The sequence below is a fragment of the Oncorhynchus nerka genome, linkage group LG27, assembly GCF_034236695.1.
Source record: "Oncorhynchus nerka isolate Pitt River linkage group LG27, Oner_Uvic_2.0, whole genome shotgun sequence".
In the NCBI taxonomy this organism is placed as follows: Eukaryota; Metazoa; Chordata; class Actinopteri; order Salmoniformes; family Salmonidae; genus Oncorhynchus; species Oncorhynchus nerka.
Window position 1 is genome coordinate 50,423,282 of NC_088422.1, and position 23,250 is coordinate 50,446,531.

At 41.5% G+C, this 23,250-nt stretch overlaps 1 protein-coding gene across 9 annotated transcripts in view; it reads left to right on the forward strand.

The window, feature by feature from the left end:
* Positions 1–19,335, forward strand: part of LOC115111938 (SEC14-like protein 2) — a 41,596-nt gene extending 22,261 nt beyond the window's left edge. For all 9 annotated transcript variants that reach the window (XM_065011759.1, XM_029638493.2, XM_029638495.2 and 6 more), the window contains 6 exons: positions 391–451; positions 1,320–1,403; positions 1,699–1,805; positions 13,675–13,814; positions 16,396–16,565; positions 17,517–19,335. In XM_065011759.1, the coding sequence (XP_064867831.1) occupies positions 391–451; positions 1,320–1,403; positions 1,699–1,805; positions 13,675–13,814; positions 16,396–16,565; positions 17,517–17,701 (747 nt within the window). In that variant the 3' untranslated portion in view covers positions 17,702–19,335. The remainder of the gene's footprint in view (positions 1–390; positions 452–1,319; positions 1,404–1,698; positions 1,806–13,674; positions 13,815–16,395; positions 16,566–17,516) is intronic.
* The last annotated feature ends 3,915 nt before the right edge of the window (positions 19,336–23,250 follow it).

Sequence of the window (23,250 nt, forward strand, 5' to 3'; positions counted from 1 at the left end):
TATTATACAAACAGCGTTACGGTAATGTGGCTACACAGTCTCCCATGAGCTTTCCCAAGTTGTGACAAATGGACCAGTTCGTAGCTGGATTCTTCACCGATCTTATATACTCTCCCTGGAACATGAAATTTGTTCGTACCTCAAGTTCTGTGAGGTGGAAGGATTTCCTTTGTCTCTCTCTCTACTATGTGTCCATGAGGCGATCCTTTCAGCAATTTACTACCTCTGACCACAGCAGCCTAGTTGAAGGAGGCAAGGGGGATGTAGGGAGAGGGGGATGGGGTTGCTATACCCAAAGAGGCCAACGTCATGACAACACACACACACACACACAGAGAGTGGGGGGGGGGGTGATCTGAGATGATACTGTATAGTGTTGTATCCTTACAGATCCTGACCATGTTTGAGGACAACTACCCTGAGGGCCTCAAGAGACTATTTGTCATTAAAGGTAAGTTTCACCACCACTTTTTCGTCATATCAATCTATTATATTTGGATGTGGAGAAATGATCTGGAGAAGACCAACCATGCTATCGTTTCTTTGTACATTTGAAAAAGATAGATCCTAAAGAAATAATGGACACAACTCTTTAAACATCGAATCTGCATTTGGGGAAACAGAGCCACTGTTTGCCCCACCACCTTTGTTATTATTTTGGTTTTGTTGATGAAACGGAGAAGAGGAACGTCCGGCAGTATTTATAAAAATATATATTAAAAAATGCAGTACATATTCTGCTGTTTTACTACGCGTGCAATGATGTCAGAGGGAAAAGAACCATCATCATGTTTGCAGTAAATTCTTTGTTGTTGTAATATCCCAAACGGACGTGGCAATTTCACCAATTAAGGATTCCAGAGGGAGATGTTACCCCTTAGTATCCCAGTAGTTGTAACGATCGTCGTAGGTGGAAGAAGGAGTAGACCAAAACGCAGCTTGGTAAGTGTTCATGTTGTTAATTTAATCAAAACTGAACACTAAACAAAATAACGAGAACGAAACAGTTCTGTCAGGTGATGCACACAAAACAGAAAACAAACTACCCACAACTAAAGGGCGAAACCAGGCTGCCTAAGTATGGTTCTCAATCAGAGACAACGATTGACAGCTGCCTCTGATTGGGAACCATACCAGGCCAAACACATAGAATACCCACCCATATCACACCCTGACCAAACTAAAAATAGAAACATACAAAGCAATCTACGGTCAGGGCGTGACAGTAGTAAACTTACTTATGTTGTGTGTCTCACATCTCTCAAACCTTATTTAGACAGCATTGTATCACACTTGTTCTCTCTTTTCCCACTCCTTAGCCCCCAAGCTCTTCCCCGTGGCCTACAACCTCGTCAAGCACTTCCTTAGTGAGATCACCCGCAACAAGATCATTGTCCTGGGTGGTAAGACACTTCCGTATTTCCATTTGAATGTTCCCATAAAAATATACTGTTCCAGAATGCTGAATCATGTCAGCTCTATGCATGGCATTTCTATTACAGTAGGAACATTCCATACGCTGTGAATACATACAGTATATGGTTGCATCGTCTCTAACTCTACCCAGTTTAACCCTTCAGGTCAGTAAAGGTAATGAATGCACTCACTGTAAGTCGCTCTGGATAAGAGTGTCTGCTAAATAACTCAAACGTAAAATGGCAATATCAGTCTCTCTATCTTTACCTGTCTGTTCTGCAGCCAACTGGCAGGAGGTGTTGCTGAACTACATAGACCCAGAGCAGCTTCCTGCTGCGTACGGAGGGAAACTCACCGACCCGGACGGGGACTCTCGCTGTAGGACCAAGGTGAGCTCACACCACCAGGAAGTGGGTTGCTTTTTTCATGGCGACAACAGTTAGGGCTTGCAGTGCCACCTATTACTAGTTGCTCCACACCTGCCTAAGGGCTTTTGCAGTAGGAAGGACTCAACATGCTGCAATATTGAAGCCATGCTGTGAGATGAGAGCAGCTTTGCTTTGCTGCCTGCAACCACAAGATGCTGCAGGCAGGGCTAATAACGTTCCTAAGATACATCCAGCTACTAGTGGGGCCAGTAGAATTAGATGAGGATTCTCTGTCAGACTGTTGGACTTTGTATGTGTGATACATTGAGATTGTGGGCTATCCATGAAATAATTCACAATGAGTCTCGTGTCTTTTTATTCCTTCTCGTCATTGAGATGTTATAGGAGTTCCAGATGGCTTCCTTAGAGTCTGCTTCAACAGTTACAGTCTGCTGATTGGGTATTTTTCGAAGACAATGCCGCATGGATATATCATGGATCTGCTTATTTTTGCTCTTCAGTTCAATTCTGCCTTGACACAAATGACCTTGCTGCCAGCCTGCTACAACCTCTCAATGGCTCTGTAGTCATCTACCTGCCAGTAAATGCCATGACAGTTGAGTCTAGATGCATTTGAAATGTTCTTACCTAGGAAACTGACCCTTGCTCTGATGTCTCTGTAGATACATAGGTAGAGATGTCTTCCTAACCTGGAGAGGAGCAGGAGGAGTAGGAGGACAGGTCTTTGTCATCCCAAATGAGACCCAGGAAATTACCTTTTGAAATCTTCCGGAAGACTAAGATTCCACGGACTGAAATTCTCCCTAACTTCATGATTCCATTTTACTCAACTGAGTAATTTAGTCTTTCAACACAGGATTGAACAGTAACTTCAGCTTTTATCATTAGTAGCTATCCTATGGGTTTCTATGGAGTGTTTAGATCAGGGACTTAGGTTAACCCAGAACTAAATGATTGCGTAATTTGGTCAGATGCCATCTGTTAGGTTCTGAACAAACAGAGAAAAACTCAAACGGACAACTAGAAAAAGCTCAAACCCAAGTTTATTCACCCACTGGGTCATACAGCTGCAAAGACAAGGTATGATTACACAAGCACATATAACCTCCTACTAGGCAGGGTCAACTCCTTACACATCTAGACAGCCAATACATCTCTGTTGCTAGGCAGGAACTTATTGGTTCCTCTCACTGGGGTAGTCATGGCCCTGCCTGATGCTAGAACCTTCGTGGGTGTGGAAGTGTATGTATATGAGGTAGGACTGTAGTAGGAGAGTCATTGTGGTGGGCCCCCTTCCCCAAGGTTTCTTCTTACTTCATCTGTTGACTTGACCTCGAGTCGAATTCCTCACTCGTCCCTTGTTCCACAGCCAGTCTGCCTTATCAGAGACTAACTAGACTGTTGCCCTTTGCCTCCCTCCTTACGAACAAAAAATGTACTTTCTGCACTTCCCCCTTGTCTCACTCAGTAAATTTTCATACACCAAATTCTTATCTACCCTTCATTGTCCCCGACATATACATTCCTTATACATGTCAAATAATCAATAAGTTCTAGTATGGTAACAGGAATAAGTATAATTCAAGCTACAATCCAACAGTCCCTCTTTTTTTAATAGTATCTCCATACTGTTCAACAATTAGGGTAGCCTAGTGGTTAGAGCGTTGGACTGTCGTTCTGCCCCTGAACAGGCAGTTAACCCACTGTTCCTAGGCCGTCATTGAAAATAAGAATTTGTTCTTAACTGACTTACCTAGTAAAAAAAAACTTTTAAAAAACTTATAAATAAACAGAAAAGAAAACATAATTCATATTCTCAGTTGATTTGGATGTTCACACCTCAGAGACTTATGGCCTCAAACCTATAATCACACTATGCACCCTTTTACTCCCCCCTGTCTGCCATTACCCCTCCTGTTGTACAACTGATAATGACATTTCAGCTGGAGATTTTGACTTTCTCTTCCTCCTTCCGGTTCCTAAGAGATTGAAAGCAAAAGACTTGAAAAGAAAACACAATATATGACTAGTGTACCTTTGGGGTCCACAAAAATCAAGGCTCAAAATACCTCCTCATGCTTGTACCCAGACTTCCCCCATCAGGCTGCAGGTTTTACAGGAGGTGTTCCCACGCGATGTCATCCTCACTTTGGCCCTCTGTTTCCCCAGACAAGCCCCCCCCCCCTCCTTTGTCTAGGATGTACAATGAATCTCTGTGTCTAGGCAGGTGGTGTTATCCTCCCATCCCGAGTCCAGAACCTTTCGTACTCCTCCACACATCTCCCGGTCTTCTTATCAGTAGTATACATTATTGCACTTTGCCTCAGTCCATTGTTAATTACCTGGACTCATAAACAAACAGCTATTTGAGAATAAGCGACCCATTCCTACTCAAGTGAATATCATGAAAGCTAGAAGACAGTATTATAGGGCAATAGTTCACAATCTACGGTATAAGCGCTATCATATGACTCCTATCTCCCTTATGGGAACATTCTGTCTCTGAGACAGGCCATCGTTGTACTTTGCCTCCGGCCACAAATACATTTGCACATAGATCATTCCATCTAAACCATAACACACTCATTACTACTGCTAGGCCACTTACAGTGGGGCAAAAAAGAAAACGGACTTTCAACTCCCTCCAGAGATTTTCTATGGGTTTGAGATCTGAAGACTGGCTAGGCCACTCCAGGACCTTGAAATGCTTCTTACGAAGCCACTCCTTCGTTGCCCCGGCGGTGTGTCTGGGATCATTGTCATGCTGAAAGACCCAGCCACGTTTCATCTTCAATGCACGACACAGGGATTCTTTAGCTAAATAACCCAGTACTGTAGCCTACTCCCGACCGTTACATTCCATCCATATTTTTTGTTCCATCCTAACAGAAACCCAGAAGGTTTTTCGTTTTTCATAGAAACACCATAATATTAATACAATTAATTAAAAGCAAAATTTCTTACAATTAGTCCCATATACTATGTTCTTACAAAACAAGGTTTAAAATTCTCTAGGACAGCCGCTATTGAAGGCTATCAAAATGCTTCTCAAAGATGCCCTCTGGTGGTCAAACTTGCACTAACTAGCATTAATAATACTAGTGTTTGGCACTTAAATAGCGTGCCATAGAATTCTGCGGCACCATGCAACCTATGCCGCAGTACGCTGCAACTTTTAAAGGACGAACCACTGTAGAAAATGTTCTTTGTGTGCCCTTTAAGGTGTATCCTTTCTAACTAGTGAAATACCAACTAAAACCAAATAATAAGATCCCACGCAACACCACAAAAAAAATATTCATAACAGGTGGTTTGTGTGCTGGTGTGCGTGGTAAAACGTTGGGCAAAAACAAACAAATGGCCAGACCTTACTTAATTGCGACCTCCTTTTACGGCCGGATCCAGGTAACTTTATACTTAATAGAAGTGCAGAATTTCACTAACTGCTCTCCCAAGACAACAGCCTCGGAAATATTTCAAAGGGAGAGATATGAACACCCTATCCTATCCTGGAAGAGAAAATGTACATTTCGTTAGTTTTCACTATGCTAAATCTTAATCAGCATCACAAAGTTTTAATTACAGACAAAACAAAACATGATAATTTCTGTTTACAGAGAGGCTACTGTCCTCCACTCTTTGAATCACTTGTGTTGTAATCCACCCCAACCTTTACTGCATATACTATAACCAATATCCATTGGATATTCACTATTTGCTTCACACTCATTAATGTCTACTATTTTAAGATTAATATTCACTAAATCGAGACAGGTCTAATTTTGGCCCATTGTAATCAAAGCAGTGTTCTCTCGCCTGCACTGCACTTAGACACGACGGCATTCCTCTTGCCAAGTTTAACCATTTTTAAAATGTAACTAGGCAAGTCAGTTAAGAACAAAATTCTTATTTACAATGACGGCTTACCTCGGCCAAACCCGGATGACCCTAGGCCAATTGTTCGCCACCCTATGGGATACAACCTGGATTTGAACCAAGGGCTGTAATGACACCTCTTGCACTGAGATGCAGTGTCTTAGACCACTGTGCCTCTCGGGAGCCCAACCATTTACTCCAGTATATGACTGGTCTCTCTTTTCCCCCCATGAATTTGCGTAACCACCATGCCCATGAACAAACTTTTTTTTTTTTTTACTTTACAATTGTTTCTATAACTCTATGAACAATTACTCACAATATTAAATCGGTTGCAATACTCACTACCAAGTTCCAAACTTCCTCTGGAAGCAATGTCAGCGCAATAACTGTTCTTCAGGAGCTTCGTGAAATGGGTATCCATGGCCGAGCAGCCGCACATAAGCCTGTTCACCATGCGCAATGCCAAGCGTCGGCTAGAATGGTGTATAGCTCGTCCCCATTGGACTCTGGAGCAGTGGAAACATTTTCTGGAGTTCTGAATCACACTTCACCATCTGGCAGTCCAACGGACAATCTGGGTTTGGCGGATGCCAGGAGAACGGTACCTGCCCGAATGCATAGTGCCAAGTGTAAAGTTTGGTGGAGGAGGAATAATGGTCTGGGGCTGTTTGTCATGGTTCGGGCTAGGCCCCTTTGTTCCAGTTAAGGGAAATTTTTACGCTACAGCATACAATGACATTCTAGACAAGTCTGTGCTTATAACTTTTTGCCATCAGTTTGGGGAAGGCCCTTTCCTTTTTCTGCATGACAATGCTCCCCAAATCAAATCAAATCAAATTGTATTTGTCACATACACATGGTTAGCAGATGTTAATGCAAGTGTAGCGAAATGCTTGTGCTTCTAGTTCCGACAATGCAGTGATAACCAACAAGTAATCTAACTAACAATTCTAAAACTACTGTCTTATACACGGTGTAAGGGGATAAAGAATATGTACATAAGGATATATGAGTGAGTGATGGTACAGAGCAGCATACAGTAGATGGTATCGAGTACAGTATATACATATGAGATGAGTATGTAGACAAAGTAAACAAAGTGGCATAGTTAAAGTGGCTAGTGATACATGTATTACATAAGGATGCAGTCGATGATGTAGAGTACAGTATATACGTATGCATATGAGATGAATAATGTAGGGTAAGTAACATTATATAAGGTAGCATTGTTTAAAGTGGCTAGTGATATATTTACATCATTTCCCATCAATTCCCATTATTAAAGTGGCTGGAGTTGGGTCAGTGTCAATGACAGTGTGTTGGCAGCAGCCACTCAATGGTGGCTGTTTAACAGTCTGATAGCCTTGAGATAGAAGCTGTTTTTCAGTCTCTCAGTCCCAGCTTTGATGCACCTGTACTGACCTCGCCTTCTGGATGATAGCGGGGTGAACAGGCAGTGGTTGGTGGTTGATGTCCTTGATGATCTTTATGGCCTTCCTGTAACATCGGGTGGTGTAGGTGTCCTGGAGGGCAGGTAGTTTGCCCCGGTGATGCGTTGTGCAGACCTCACTACCCTCTGGAGAGCCTTACGGTTGAGGGCGGAGCAGTTGCCGTACCAGGCGGTGATACAGCCCGCCAGGATGCTCTCGATTGTGCATCTGTAGAAGTTTGTGAGTGCTTTTGGTGACAAGCCGAATTTCTTCAGCCTCCTGAGGTTGAAGAGGCGCTGCTGCGCCTTCTTCACGACGCTGTCAGTGTGAGTGGACCAATTCAGTTTGTCTGTGATGTGTATGCCGAGGAACTTAAAACTTGCTACCCTCTCCACTACTGTTCCATCGATGTGGATAGGGGGGTGTTCCCTCTGCTGTTTCCTGAAGTCCACAATCATCTCCTTAGTTTTGTTGACGTTGAGTGTGAGGTTATTTTCCTGACACCACACTCCGAGGGCCCTCACCTCCTCCCTGTAGGCCGTCTCGTCGTTGTTCCCGTGCACGAAGTGAGGTCCATACAGAAATGGTTTGTCGAGATTGGTGTGGAAGAACTTGCCTGGCCTATAAAGAGCGCCTGACCTCAACTCCATCGAACACCTTTGGGATGAATTGCGAGCCAGGCCTAATCGCCCAACATCAGTGCCCGACATCACTAATGCTCTTGTGGCTGAATTGAAGCAAATCCCTGCCACAATGTTCCAACATCTAGTGGAAAGCCTTCCCAGAAGAGTGGAGGCTGTTATAGCAGCAAAGAGGGGACCAATTCCATAATAATGCCCATGATTTTGGAATAAGATGATTGACGAGCAGGTGTCCACGTACTTTTGGTCATGTAGTGTGTATATTTGTATGTGTGTATTTGTTGGGCTTTATAGTTTGTTTATTTCTATATGTTGGGCTTTAGCTTAGGTTATTCTTTACAGATTCAAGTATATTTGTCCAGGCCTCAATTGTTCCTTGACTAGCACCATTCATTCTCCCTGTTGATATTTCTAATGTTACAACTTCTAATAGTAACTGTATCCACTGGTGAATTGGGAGAGAGTGAGGTGATTGCCATCTATGAGCCAACAACTTTTTTTGTGGCAGTGTCACCTGCCAACGGTAATCATCTCTGATTGATTAAGAGATTCAAGGAGCTATCATTGTTAAGTAACATAGTAGATGGAAAGCATTGAATATTTACATTCATGCACTTCAAACTGCAGCAGGGCACTCCCACATCATATGGAAGAATGTGACTACCTGATTTAGGGTACACGGTGAACAGTTGGGAGTTGGGGCCAATTTCATTGTAAAACAAATCCTTGGTGTTAAATACAGTCTGTGACAAAACTTTGAATATACACTGAGTGTACAAAACATTAGGAACACCTGCTCTTTCTGTGACAGACTGACCAGGTGAATTCAGGTGAAGGTTATGCTCCCTTATTGATGTCACATGTTAAATCCATTTCAATCAGTGTAGATGAAGTGGAGGAGATGGGTTAAAGAAGGATTTTCAAGCCTTGAGACAATTGAGCTATGAATTGTGTACCATTCAGATGGTGAATTGGCAAGACAAAAGATTTAGGTGCCTTTGAATGGGGTATGGTAGTAGGTGCCAGTGTCGATTTTTCAAGAACTGCAATGCTGCTGGGTTTTTCACTCTCAACAGTTTCCTATGTGTGTGGTCCACCACCCAAAGGACACCCAGCCAACTTGACACAACTGTGGGAAGCATTGGAGTCAACATTGGCCAGCATTCCTGTGAAATGCTTTTGACACCTTGTAGAATCCATGCCCTGATGAATTGAGGCTGTTTTGCGGGCAAAACTCCTGTGTTCCTTGTGTTTTGTACACTCATTGTATACAGTTGAAGTCGGAAGTTTACACACACTTAGGTTTGAGTCATTAAAACTCATTTTTCAACCACTCCACAAATTTCTTGTTAACAAACTCGGTTAGGATATCTACTTTGTGCATGACACAAGTAATTTTTCCAACAATTGTTTACAGACAGGTTATTGTATCACAATTCCAGTGGATCAGAAGTTTACAAACACTAAGTTGACTGTGCCTTTAAACAGCTTGGAAAATTCCAGAAAATGATGTCATGGCTTTAGAAGCTTCTGATAGGCTAATTGACATCATTTGAGTCAATTGGAGGTGAACCTGTGGATGTATTTCAAGGCCTACCTTCAAACCCAGTGCCTCTTTGCTTGACATCATGGAAAAACAAAAGAGATGAGCCAAGACTTCAGAAAAAAAATTGTAGACCTCCACAAGTCTTGTTCATTCTTGGGAGAAATTTCCAAACAGTAGTACGCAAGTATAAACACCATGGGACCACGCAGACGTCATACCGTTCAGGAAGGAGACACGTTCTGTCTTCTAGAGATGAATGTACTTTGGTGCAAAAAGTGCAAATCAATCCCAGAACAACAGCAAAGGACCTTGTCAAGATGCTGGAGGAAACAGGCAAAAGTATCTATATCCACAGTAAAACGAGTCCTATATCGACATAACCAGAAAGGTGCTCAGCAAGGAAGAAGCCACTGCTCCAAAACGCCATTAAAAAAAACAGACTACAGATCGTACTTTTTGGAGAAATGTCCTCTGGTCTGATGAAACTGTTTGGCCATAATGACCATCATTATGTTTGGTGGAAAAAGGGGGAGGCTTGCAAGCCGAAGAACACCATCCCAACTGTGAAGCACGGGGGTGGCAGCATCATGTTGTGGGGGTGCTTTGTTGCAGGAGGGACTAGTGCACTTCACAAAATAGATGGCATCAGGAGGAATGATAATTATATGGATATATTGAAGCAACATCTCAAGACATCAGTCAGGAAGTTAAAGCTTGGTCGCAAATGAGTCTCCAAATGGACAATGACCACAAGCATACTTCCTAAGTTGTGGCAAAATGGCTTAAGGACAACAAAGTCAAGGTATTGAAGTAGCCATCACAAAGCCCTGACCTCAATCCTATATAAAATGTGTGGGCAGAACTGAAAAAAGTGTGTGCGAGCAAGGAGGCCTACACACCTGGCTCCATTACACTAGCTGTGTCAGGAGGAATGGGTCAAAATTCACCCAACTTATTGTGGGAAGCTTGTGAAAGGCTACGTTTGACCCAAGTTAAACCATTTAAAAGCAATGCTACCAAATACTAATTGAGTGTATGTAAAGTTTTGACCCACTGGGAATGTGATGAAAGAAATAAAAGCTGAAAGAAATCATTATCTCTACTATTATTCTGACATGTCACATTCTTAAAATATAGTGGTGATCTTAGGCCAGTTAAGACAAGAAATTTGACTAGGATTTAATGTCAGGAATTGTGGAAAATCTGAGTTTAAATGTATTTGGCTAAGGTGTATATAAACTTCCGACTTCAACTGTAAGTATATGGATGAGCGATGGCCGAGCGGCATAGGCAAGGTGCAGTAGAAGGTATAAAATACAGTATATACATGTGATATGAGTAATGTAAGATATGTAAACATTTTTAGTGGCATTATTTAAAGTGCCATTGTTTAAAGTGACTAGTGATCTATTTATTAAAGTGGCCAGTGATTGGGTCTCAATGTAGGTAGCAGCCTCTCTGAGTTAGTGATTGCTGTTTAGCAGTCTGATGGGCTTGGGATTGAAAAACAGCTTCTGTCTCTCGGTCCCAGCTTTGATGCACCTGTACTGACCTCGCCTTCTGGATGGTAGCGTTGTGAACATGCAGTGGCTTGGGTGGTTGGTGTCCTTGATGATCTTTATGGCCTTCCTGTGACATCGGGTGCTGTAGGTGTCATGGAGGGCAGGTAGTTTGCCCCCGGTGATGCGTTGTGCAGACCGCAGCACCCTCTGGAGAGCCTTGCGGTTGAGGGCGGTGCAGTTCCGTACAAGCTGTGATACGGCCCGACAGGATGCTCTCGATTGTGTATCTGTAAAAGTTTGTCAAGAGTTTTGGTGACAAGCCAAATTTCTTCAGCCTCCTGAGGTTGAAGAGGCGCTAGAGGAATAACCTTAATTTCTCCGAACCAGAATAGACTGACGAGTTTCAGAAGAAAGTTATTTGTTTCTGGCCATTTTGAGCCTGTAATCGAACCTACAAATACTGATGCTCCAGATACACAACTAGTCTAAAGAAGGCCAGTTTTATTGCTTTTTTAATCAGAACAACAGTTTTCAGCTGGGCTAACATAATTGCAAAAGGGTTTTCTAATGATCAATTAGCCTTTTAAAACGATAAACTTGGATTAGCCTACACAACGTGTCATTGGAACACAGGAGTGATGGTTGCTGATAATGGGCCTCTAGATATTACACTAAAAAATGATCTGTTTCATCTGACATTTATAGCTTATTTGCTGTAGAGGGAGATCAGACTGGGTCTGTGTGTACACTACAGGCAGATTATGCAACAGTCAGTCAAGTTTTAAAGATCATTTTTAACACCTTTACCGCTGACAGTGCCACAAATGCATTTGGATCAAGGTCCTGTTTGTGTCTGCAGCTGTCCTCAGCTCAACATTTCCCATGGCTTGCTGTGTTATGCTAGACATGTAATGAATGGTCTTGTGTGATTTGACTGTGGACCAATGCTAATTGCCCTCTGCTTGTGGTTGAGGTGAACCATCCCATCTCTCTCTCCCTTCACTCACAAATGGAATACATCACCCCTTATTGGTGGTTCTCAATTACTGCTGCAAGCAGCATTTTTAACTTCCGTTTGTGTTTGGTGTGTCAGTATTTCTCAAATCCTTGGATTTCTTGAGCTGAGGGCTCAGACTGTTTAGGAAAATGAGATCATTAGCCAGTAAGGTGGTCTAAAGAAAATTGTTGGTCTTGTTATTATAGCAAATAAATTACAAAATTAAACTCTGAGGCTGATACTCTGGACTTTTATTTCTCAGCTGAAAGTATGTGAAGCTCAAAAAGCGTATGATAAAACATGTAACCGCAGCAGATTCGTAGTTGTAGAAAGTAAAGCTTTCTTTTTTATTTCCTCGTAAGTTCTTCCCTAAAAAAAATGTCCTGCTGACTTTCATAGCATTTTTATCAGCTACAGTACCTTGCAAAAGTATTCACCCCCTTGGTGTTTTTCCTATTTTGTTGAAATACAACCTGTAATTTAAATAGATTTTTATTTGGATTTTATGTAATGGACATGCACAAAACAGTCCAAATTGGTGAAGTGAAATGAAATTACTTGTTTCAAAAAATAAAAAAATGTCATGGAAAAGTGGTGCGTGCATATGTATTCACCCCCTTTGCTATGAAGCCCCTAAATAAGATCTGATGCAACCAAGTGGAGAAGTATAGATCAGGGTTGGGTTATGAAAAATATCAGAAACTTTGAACATCCCATGGAGCACCATTAAATCCATTATTAAAAAATTGAAAGAATATGGCACCACAACAAACCTGCCAATAGAGGGCCGCCCACCAAAACTCACAGGCCAGGCAAGGAGGGTATTAATCAGAGAGGCAACAAAGAGACCAAAGATAACCCTGAAGGAGCAGCAAAGCTCCACAGTGGAGATTGGAGGATCTGTCCATAGGACCACTAAGAGCTGGGCTTTACAGAAGAGTGTCCAGAAAAAAATCCATTGCTTAAAAAGGCACGTGGGAGACTCCCCAAACATATGGAACAAGGTACTCTGGTCAGATGAGACAAAAATTGAGCTTTTTGGCCATCAAGGAAAACGCTATGTCTGGCGCAAACCCAACACCTCTCATCACCCCGAGAACACCATTTCACAGTGAAGCATGGTGGTGGCAACATCATGCTGTGGGGATGTTTTTCATCAACAGGGACTAGGTAACTACTAGTCAGAATTGAAGGAATGATGAATGGCGCTAAATACAGGGAAATTCTTAAGGGAAACCTGTTTCAGTCTTCCAGAAATGTGAGACTGGGACAGAGGTTTACCTTCCAGCAGGACAATAACCCTAAGTATACTGCTAAAGCAACACTTGAGTGGTTTAAGGGGAACATTTAAATGTATCGGAATGGCCTAGTCAAAGCCCAGACCTCAATCCAATTGAGAATTTGTGGTATGACTTAAAGATTGCTGTACACCAGCGAAACCCATCCAAATTGAAGGAGCTGGAGCAGTGTTGCCTTGAAGAATGGGCAGAAATCCCTGTGGCTAGTTGTGCCAAGCTTATAGAGACATACCCAAAGAGAATTACAGCTGTAATTTCTGCAAAAGGTGGCTCTACAAAGAATTGACTTCGGGGGGGGGGGGGGGGGGTGAATAGTTATGCACAGTCAAGTTTTCCGTTTTATTTGTCTTATTTCTTGGTTGATTCATAATAAAACAAATATTTTGCATCTTCAAAGTGTTGTGTAAATCAAATGATACAACCCCCCCCCCAAAATAAAAAAAAATTCCATTCTAATTCCAGGTTGTAAGGCAACAAAATAGGAAAAATGCCAAGGGGGGTGAATACTTTCGCAAGCCACTGTAACCCCACATTATCCATCCTCTTACTCTGTCTATATATATGTGTGTATTCAAGATCCACTATGCTGGGACAGTGCCTACGTCCTACTATGTTCGTGAGTCAGTGAAGGTGGACTATGAACAGTGTCTAACTGTCAGCCGTGGCTCCTCACAGCAGCTAGAATATGAGATCCTCTTCCCTGGCTGTGTGCTCAGGTGAGTGGACCGATATTACTACCGCTATTTCTTTCTTTCTACCCCTCCCTCTTTCTCTGTCTTACCTCTCTGTAACCCCACGACTTGTCCTGTTCTATCTCGGCCTCCCTTACCTCCCTCCAACTTTATTTTCCTCTCTCTCTCTATCTCTTTATTACCCTCCTTAACTCCAGTGCAGGGTGGCCCTGCATCGAGTCCGATACCCACGGTTCCCCGTGGTTGACCCGGAAAAAATGTCAGTTGGTGGGTGAAATGAAAACGTTCTTTCAACCCACGGGTCGGCTCGCGATTCAGAACAATTATAATCCGGATCGAAACATTTTAAATCAATATAAAAAATGGTTTACAGACCCAGGACTTGTTGTGTTGCGAATTCCATTATGTGAGCGATGAGGCAGACATATAAGATACCACGCTGTGGATCAGGGAACTGTCCATTATTTGTGTGGTGCTGAAATGTATGTTTCGTCCTCCCACACGAGAATACTTTGCCAAGTGTACTTTCCCTGGCTAGCTTAGCTCATGTGAAAATGGCCAACGTAGGTATTTGTTTACGATAGGCTAATTGAGTTTATTATCAGTTAACTATTAAGCTACTCCAGGCATTCATTTGCAGCCTTTCTTAAATTATGGGTTGGTGGATCGCGATGTGTCAGAGTAAATTTCTAATTATTTCATTAATTACTGGAATTGATTTGGCCAAGTGCGCTCCCTGCTTAGCAGCGGTCTCTGCTCAGTTTGGCAGCTGCGTTAGAGTGAGAGTGAGATGCCCGTGTGCTTCGCGGTTTACCTGATCTTTTTTTCTGCAGTTTTCTTGAAGATTACTCCGCGACACAGGCGATGCAGCGCTGTCGTTCATCAGCAGATGATGCGCTATCTGCCACTGACTTGTCATTTCCATTCGCCATCACTCACCGCTGTCATCAAATGGATTCATGCTAGCCACAAGTTCTGACTGAGCTCAATTGTCATGAAACGCATATACAGAGAGCGTTTCTCTTTCATAGAAATTTATAACGAAGAGCGCCCACAATGTGTTTTGTGCGGGGAAGTGCTTAGTAATGAAACGACACGTCCTGACCAAACATCCACAGCATGATGGTAAACCAAGGGAGTTCTTTCAGAACAGGGTAGCATGCTTCAGGAAACAGTGCTACGACAGTGAGAAAGTAAGTCAGCTAGCATGGCATTGTCATTTTATAACAGGTGATGATAAGTAGAAGTAAGGGAGCACTAACTAACTTCCATAGTAGTAGATGTGAGTTTATCTTTCAAACAATCCCCTGGCCTTGTACACAGTTAATAGCTATCATTTGCCAAAGCAAGCTAGCTACTGATAGTGCAACAGTACAAATGAAGATGAAAAATGTACATCTTACTGTATAAATGATTGTTGAAAACTGGTCTCTGTTGGAACTGTTAAAATACAATCATATTTTTTTTTATTCTTAACTGGAATAAACTGATTGAAGCAAGATGCTTTTTGAGGCAAACACAGCTGTCTCCTGCCTGACTGAGAAAGCAGTAGATGTTCTGGTCCAGTTTGTCACCACATACCTATGCGAGTCAGGTTTCTCAACTCTGACATACTTAAAACAAGTACAGAAACAGTTTCAAGGTTGAGCATGACCTGAGTATTGCACTGTCAAGAACGGAGCCCAGAATAGACATGCTCTCAATAGGACTGTGTGTGTGTGTTTTCTGGTCTACGTCTGTGTGATGTGATCAATCAGTTTATTCCAGTTCAGAATGAAAATGATTTATTGTATTTTAACAGCAAACAGTTCCAACCTAGACAGATATGTAAGAGTGTTTTTAAAGGGGGGAAATAAACATTAATATATATTTATATGGATATTTAATTTCATTGTTATTTGTTTTTGTCTATATTGCATTTGTTTTAGGCATAAGGGCAATGAAATATACCAATATTTATGCATAGTTGCATATTTTGCTAAGCTTGGGTCCCAGGAAAACACAGAATTTCTCATTTGGGTCCCAGGCTGAAAAGGTTTAAGAACCTCTGATTTAGACCATAACGCTGGCTATATCAAGTTTAAACCGGTGCGCTGGTGAAAGTTTGAGCAGGCCTAGGTTATAGCCTACTAATTAAATGTAGTTTTGCATCCTATATTAGATTCTGGGAATTGTTTATATGATTTTCAATTAAACAGTTTTACTATCTAAACAATATTGAATGTAAAGGTCTTGTTTTATTATGTCGGCTGTAGGCTTTCATCAGGTAAGAAGGCTAATGAGAAGAACCTTTTTCAGAGCAATTTTAGTTGTCAATGTGCCACATCTCATTGTAAAAAAAATGTATTATGTCGTTCTGGCATGGTTTCATGGCATAGTTTCCTATTATCTAAATGTTGATTAGACATGCATATACATTAACTCATGCAGGGAGGGGAATAATAGCCTATGACTAGTCATAGCCTTGTCATAGCCTATGAATAGTCATAAAAACAATTAAATAAATTAATGTTATTTGGCGGGTCACGGATCGGCTCTCGGAACAATTCTATGCGGGCGTGTCGGGATATATAATTATGTAATATAATATCTCCCCCCCATGCAGGTGGCAGTTTTCTAGTGATGGGGCAGACATCGGCTTTGGGGTGTTTATGAAGGGGAAGATAGGAGAGAGGCAGAATGCAGGGCAGATGCAGGAGGTGGTTCCCAGCCAGAGATACAACGCGCACCTGGTGCCCGAAGACGGCTCTCTCACCTGCAGCGAGCCTGGGGTCTGTGAGTACAGGACAGCTAGACAGAGACACATAAGCGATTTCTAAACTTTATACCCCTTTCACACTATCGTGCCATCCCAAACCAAACCAAACTGTGCTGGCTTAGGTATTTTCTTTTCACATTGCCTATTTTTCATGGTTCCAGCATCTTTAATGCTTGGTTTGATTAGTCTCAGTAGTGTGAAAAGCCCTACAGTGGGCTAGAACAGAGGTACAATGACACATGAAGACTTGGGTAGGGGCATATAAGAACCTAGTCCAGTGGTACTAGACAGAGATTGGATCTCGGCCTACCAGTATAACACTAGCCCACCGTGTGACTACTTTATACAGACCTGTGTCTTTGCCTGTTGGGTGACGCTTTTCCTACTTCTGTGGGTATATCCGTGGTCAGTGGATCGTTCTGATAAGGAATGCGTTGTTTGCATCACCAAGTGTTGTCCAGGAAATAATTTATTCAAATTGTAAGATACTACCACCCCACCTCAAAATCAAAACCAATGTTTGTGCGCACACACTCTATTCTACTTCTTGTCTGCTTCCTGTCTGCAAGGCTGATTAGCTAGACAAAAAGGTGTGAAACACAGACGTGTGCGTGCAAAGTGAGAACACAACATGGAATCCATGTTTGATTTTGATTTGGAGGGGGGTATCAGATATCAATTAGATTGAATTCTTACTTGGGCACTGCTCAGAGACGCTAACGACAACTGTCTACCGATTGCGGATGTAAGCTCGGTCGTGGGAAAATTGTCACCAAACAAGCATAGGAACGGTCAGCAAATAACTAGCAAGGTGGGTGCATGTTATAAAGCTAGACCCAGGTTCCACTCAGGTCTAGAAACTGGGCAATTAAGAACCAGGCCTTGCATACAAGCTCACAAAGAGGACAAGGAGTAAAGGTGTAGGACTTGACTTAGGCGACATCCATGTTGTTTTCTTTCTTCTTCAGATGTGCTGCGGTTCGACAACACCTACAGTATCTTCCAGTCCAAACGCATCAGCTTCACCGTTGAGGTCTTGCTCCCAGGCCAATCTCAGTCTCCGAAAAAACGGGCTGGCTCACAAGTGGAGGCCAGCAACCAATCGCAGTCTCCGAATAACCAGGGTGGGTCAGAATCTGGGGCCAGCAGCTAATTGTGACAGACGTTACTGAGCTAGATAGAGCTAGTCTCAGCCCCGGCCATGGTCAGTGAAGTCAGACCTGAAACCACTGAAATAGACTCCAATGATCAGCACTGAGGTACTTCATCTGACAATGGGCCATTGTGCTGCTCACGAATGAAGGTATGTAGCTCTGGTCCAGTGCATTACATGCGGCTTGCTGATGCTGAGACTTCTACATCTGCAAGCCACACGCAATGCCCTGGGCCAGAGCTAGAATGTACAATGAAGAGAAACAAGTCCACAACTCAGGGTTCCTGGAGTAGAGGAGATGTATTCAAACACAGACTGAAACAACTGATTTACTTTCTACAATAAGTGTATGGCTTTTAAATATATATTTTATTTTAAAGACCAGGAAGTATATTATATGTGAATGTCATTGATCCAGGGTGTATTATTTTGCAATGCTGAGAGCAGAGCAGCAAGACCTCAGGAGATATTTATTTCGTCAACACTCCTCTATATAACCATCTGTTCAAGTACAATCCCTTTTCCGTGGCAACAACGCATTATGGGCATCACCCTGTCTTTCTCTCTCTCAAGCACTGGGTGAATTTCAAGGTTTTTCCCTTGATTTCTCATGTCCTTGATTCCTCACCTTCTTCTCAAAAGGAAAGGAATAAGGAAATACTTTTGAGATGTACCCTCTCGCTCTCAATCTTTCTTCTTTCTGTCATGATTTATGAGTCATGACAAAATTAGGCCATTTTGAGTATGCCTTTACTTTTCAAAATCAACATAGTTCTGTTCAAATGAATATGTTGACATACTGGTAGTTTTATTTTCAGGGAAAACAAATCTATATTTTGTCTTTTAATTGTTAGAACATGAAAGGCAAGAAATCTTTGAGAATGCTAATATCCACTGTCCAAAATCTGTATCATTAAGCATTATTGCAGTAGAATGACATTCCATTTTGTTGTGTAATCTTCAGCACCAGTGTTTTCCTGTATAGGGTTGCAATTTGCAAAATTCCAGTAACTTTCCCAAAATTCCCAGGATTTCCAGAAATCCTGGTTAGTGGTCTGGATTTCCTGCTTATTCCCTCCTGATTCGGTGAATTCTCCAACTGGGCAAATTACCGGAATTTTGCAAACCTTTTCATGTATATCTATATGTAACAACAAAAGACATACATGGTGTAAATGCTTGCCTTAAATACGTCAGTGTGTTTAAAGAATGTGCAGCACTCAACAAACTGGCCCTTATGGGCAGTTGAAACACTCAAAAAGCTCTATTTATATGTCATCTGTAAACTGTACTTATTGATTGAAGTCGTCTTCTGCCAGCATCTGGATATTTTGCACAGTGAAAATCATGGAATGTAGCTAGCTATTATAGCCTTATTCGACGTTGGTTTGTGCTCACTGTTCAATAGATAATTTATGTTACCTTTATGTATTTTAGTAATGAGTAGGGGGAACAGTACCCACTCCGAAACATTTAAATTGTTATCTTTTTGTCAACATTTGTCAATCTTTTCTTTAGTTAAAATTGGAAACATGTCATTTATTTTTGTAGAATTCATGTAGTCAGTGCATATCTAATGTAACAGAAACCAATCTGAGCATGTTTGAATCAACTTGAATGAATCTCGTCCACAAGCCGTCTCTCTTTCTCTGTCTAACCTATATGCAGATGTGGTAACAATTAAGCCTGGAGACTGAATATACAGTATACTAACTAAACAAGTACTTGGACGTACAGTATGGTACAAAATTATCGCACTTTAGAGCCCTGACAGTACCTTAGTCTACAAAAGTAAAAGGTATGTCTGTGTCTTTCTCCAGTAGTTGTATCTATTGTCTGACAGTTAGTTTTCTAAGCATTTTTTTTATTAGGAACATATACAGTTGAAGTCGGAAGTTTACATACACTAAATTGACTGTGTCTTTTAAATAGCTTGGAAAATTTCAGAAAATTATGTAATGGCTTTAGACGCTTCTGTGAAGATGCTGGAGGAAACAAGTAAAAAAGTATCTATATTCACAGTAAAAATTCACAGTCCTATATCGACATAACCTGAAAGGCCGCTCAGCAAGGAAGAAGCCACTGCTCAAAAACCGCCATAAAGAAGCCAGACTATGGTTTGCAACTGCACATACTTTTTGGAGCAAAGTCCTCTGGTCTGATGAAACAAAAAAAGAACTGTTTGGCCATAATGACCATTGTTATGTTTGGAGGAAAAAGGGGGATGCTTGCTAGGCGAAGAACACCATCCCAACTGTGAATCACGGGGGTGGCAGCATAATTTTGTGGGTGTGCTTTGCTGCACTTCACAAAATAGATGGCATCATGAGGGGGGAAATTATGTGGACATATTGAAGCAACATCTCAAGACATCAGTCAGGAAGTTAAAGCTTGGTTGCAATGGGTCTTCCAAATGAACAATGACCCCAAGCATACTTCTAAATTTGTTGCAAAATGGTTTAAGGACAACAAAGTCAAGGTATTGGAGTGGCCATCACAAAACCCTGACCTCAATCCCATATAACATTTTTGGGCAGAATTGAAAAAGCGTGTGCGAGCAAGGAGGCCTACAAACCTGACTCCGTTACACCAGCTCTGTCAGGAGGAATGGGCCAAAATCCACCCAACTTATTGTGTGAAGTTTGTGGAAGGCTACCTGAAATGTTTGACCCAAGTTAAACAATTTAATGGTAATGCTACCAAATGCTAATTGAGTTGTCTATAAACTTCTGACCCACTGGGAATGTGATGAAATAAATACATTCAAAATTAATAATTTTCTTTACTATTATTCTGACATTTAACATTCATAAAATAAAGTGGTGATACTAACTGACCTAAGACAGGGAATTATTACTAGAAGGAATTGTGGAAAACTGAGTTTAAATGTATTTGGCTAAGGTGTATGTAAACTTCAGACTTCAACTGTAGGTGTTCCTTTTGTCCTGGTGGGAAAGGGCAGTGTTGAGTGCAATAGAGATTGCATTATCTGTGGATCTGTTGGGGCAGTATGCAAATTGGATTGGGTCTAGGGTTTCTGGGATAATGGTGTTGAGGTGAGCCATGACCAGCCTTTCAAAGCATTTCATAGCTACAGACGTGAGTGCTATGGGTCGGTAGTCATTTAGGCAGGTTACCTTAGTGTTATTGGGCACAGGGACTATGGTGGTATTACAGACTCAGTCAGGGACAGGTTGATAATGTCAGTGAAGATACTGTCTAGTTGGTCAGCGCATGCTCGTAGTACACGTCCTGGTAATCCGTCTGTTCCTGCGGCCTTGCGAATGTTGACCTGTTTAAAGGTCTTACATGTAAGCAGGAATCAGGAGGATAGAATTATGGTCAGATTTGACAAATGGAGCGCGAGGGAGAGCTTTGTATCTGTCTCTGTGTGTGGAGTCAAGGTGGTCTAGAGTTTTTTTCCCTCTTGTTGCACATTTAACATGCTGAAAGAAATTAGGGCAAGCTGATTTGAGTTTCCCTGCATTAAAGTCCCCGCCACTAGCAGCTCCGCGTCTTGATGAGCGTTTTCCTGTTTGCTTATGGCTGTATACAGCTCATTGAGTGCGGTCTTAGTGCCAGCATCGGTCTGCGGTGGTATATAGACAGCTACGAAAAATATAGATGTAAACTCTCTTGTTAAATAATGTGGTCTACAACTTAGATACTCTACCTCAGGCGAACAAAAACTAGAGATTTCCTTAGATTTTGTGCACCAGCTATTGTTTACAAATATACATAGTCCGCCGCCCCTTGTGTTACCAGAGGCCGCTGTTCTGTCCTGCTGAAAAAGCATAAAACCTGCCAACTGTATGTTAATCATGTTGTTGTTCAGCCATGACTCTGTGAAACATAAGATATTACAGTTTTTAATGTCCCGTTGGTAGGATATACGTGCTCGTAGTTTGTCTATTTTATTATCGATGAATTGTACGTTGACGGGGATGAGGGCCTTGTCGGGTGTCTGGAGTAAATACTTCCCGTCCGACTCATTGAAGAAGAGGAATTCCTTCAGAACGGGGTGAGTAATCACTGCCCTGATATCAATAAGTTATTTTCGAACATAAGACACTGTGACAGAAACATTATGTACAAATTAAGTTACAAATAACCCCAAAAAACACACACAATAGCACAATTAGTTACGGGATCGTTAAACAGCGGCCATCTCCTTCGGCGCCATTAACTTTTTATGGCTGCAGGGGCAGTATTGAGCAGCTTGGATGAAAGGTGCCCACATCAAACGGCCTGCTCCTCAGTCATAGTTGCTAATATTTGCATATTATTATTAGTATTGGATAGAAAACACTCTGAACTTTCTAAAATTGTTTGAATTATGTATGTGAGTATAACAGAACTCATTTAGCAGGCAAAAACCTGAGAAATTCCACTTCCTGTTTTTTTTCTGGAGGTGGCAGGTTTTCAACCAAGGTCTCATTGAAATTACAGACAGATATGGATGAGTTTTCACTTCCTATGCCTTCCACTAGATGTCAGCAGTCAATAGAACTTTGTCTGATGGCACTAATGTGAAGGGGGGTCGATTGACACAAGAAATAGTCACCACAGCCATGAGTGGACCATGCTTTCACCAGGGGAAGGACTTGCGTTCCACCGCTCATCTGAAGTAATTCTAATTCTCCGGTTGGAACGTTATTCAAGATATATGTAAACAACATTCTAAAGATTGATTCAGTACATCGTTTGACATGTTTCTACTGACTGTTACGGAACTTTTGGACATTTCGTCACGTTATAGTGGACGCGCTTTGTGACTTTGGAATTGTTTACCAAACGCACTAACCAAAGTAGCGAATTGGACATAAATAACGGACATTTTCGAACAAATCAAGCATTTATTGTGGATTTGGGATTTCTAGCACTGCATTCTGATGAAGTTCATCAAAGGTAAGGAAACATTTATCATGTATTTTCTGGTTTCTTTTCTGGTTTTTTGACTCCAACATGGAGAATAATTTGGCTACTGTTCTGAGTGCCGTCTCAGATTATTGCATGGGTTAATTTTTCCGTGAACTTAAAAAAAAATCTGACACAGCGGTTGCATTAAGGAGAGGTATATCTATAATTCCATGTGTTTAACTTGTATTATCATCTACATTTATGATGAGTATTTCTGTTGAAACGATGTGGCTATGCAAAATCACTTGATGTATTTGGAACTAGTGAATCTAACGCGCCAATGTAAACTCCGATTTTTTTTATATAAATATGAACTTTATCAAACAAAACATGCATTTATTGTGTAACATGAAGTCCTATGAGTGTCATCTGATGAAGATATTTCAAGTTTAGTGATTAATTTAATCTTTATTTATGCTTTTTGTGAATTCTATATTTTGCTGGAAAATGGCTGTGCTTATTGTGGTTTGGTGGAGACCTAACATAATCGTTTGTAGTGCTTTCGCTGAAAAGCCTATTTGAAATCGGACACTTTGGTGGGATTAACAACGAGAATAGCTTTAAAGTGATAATGTTTTACGAATTGTAAATATGAGATTTCTGTGGTTTGAATTTGGCGCCCTCTATTT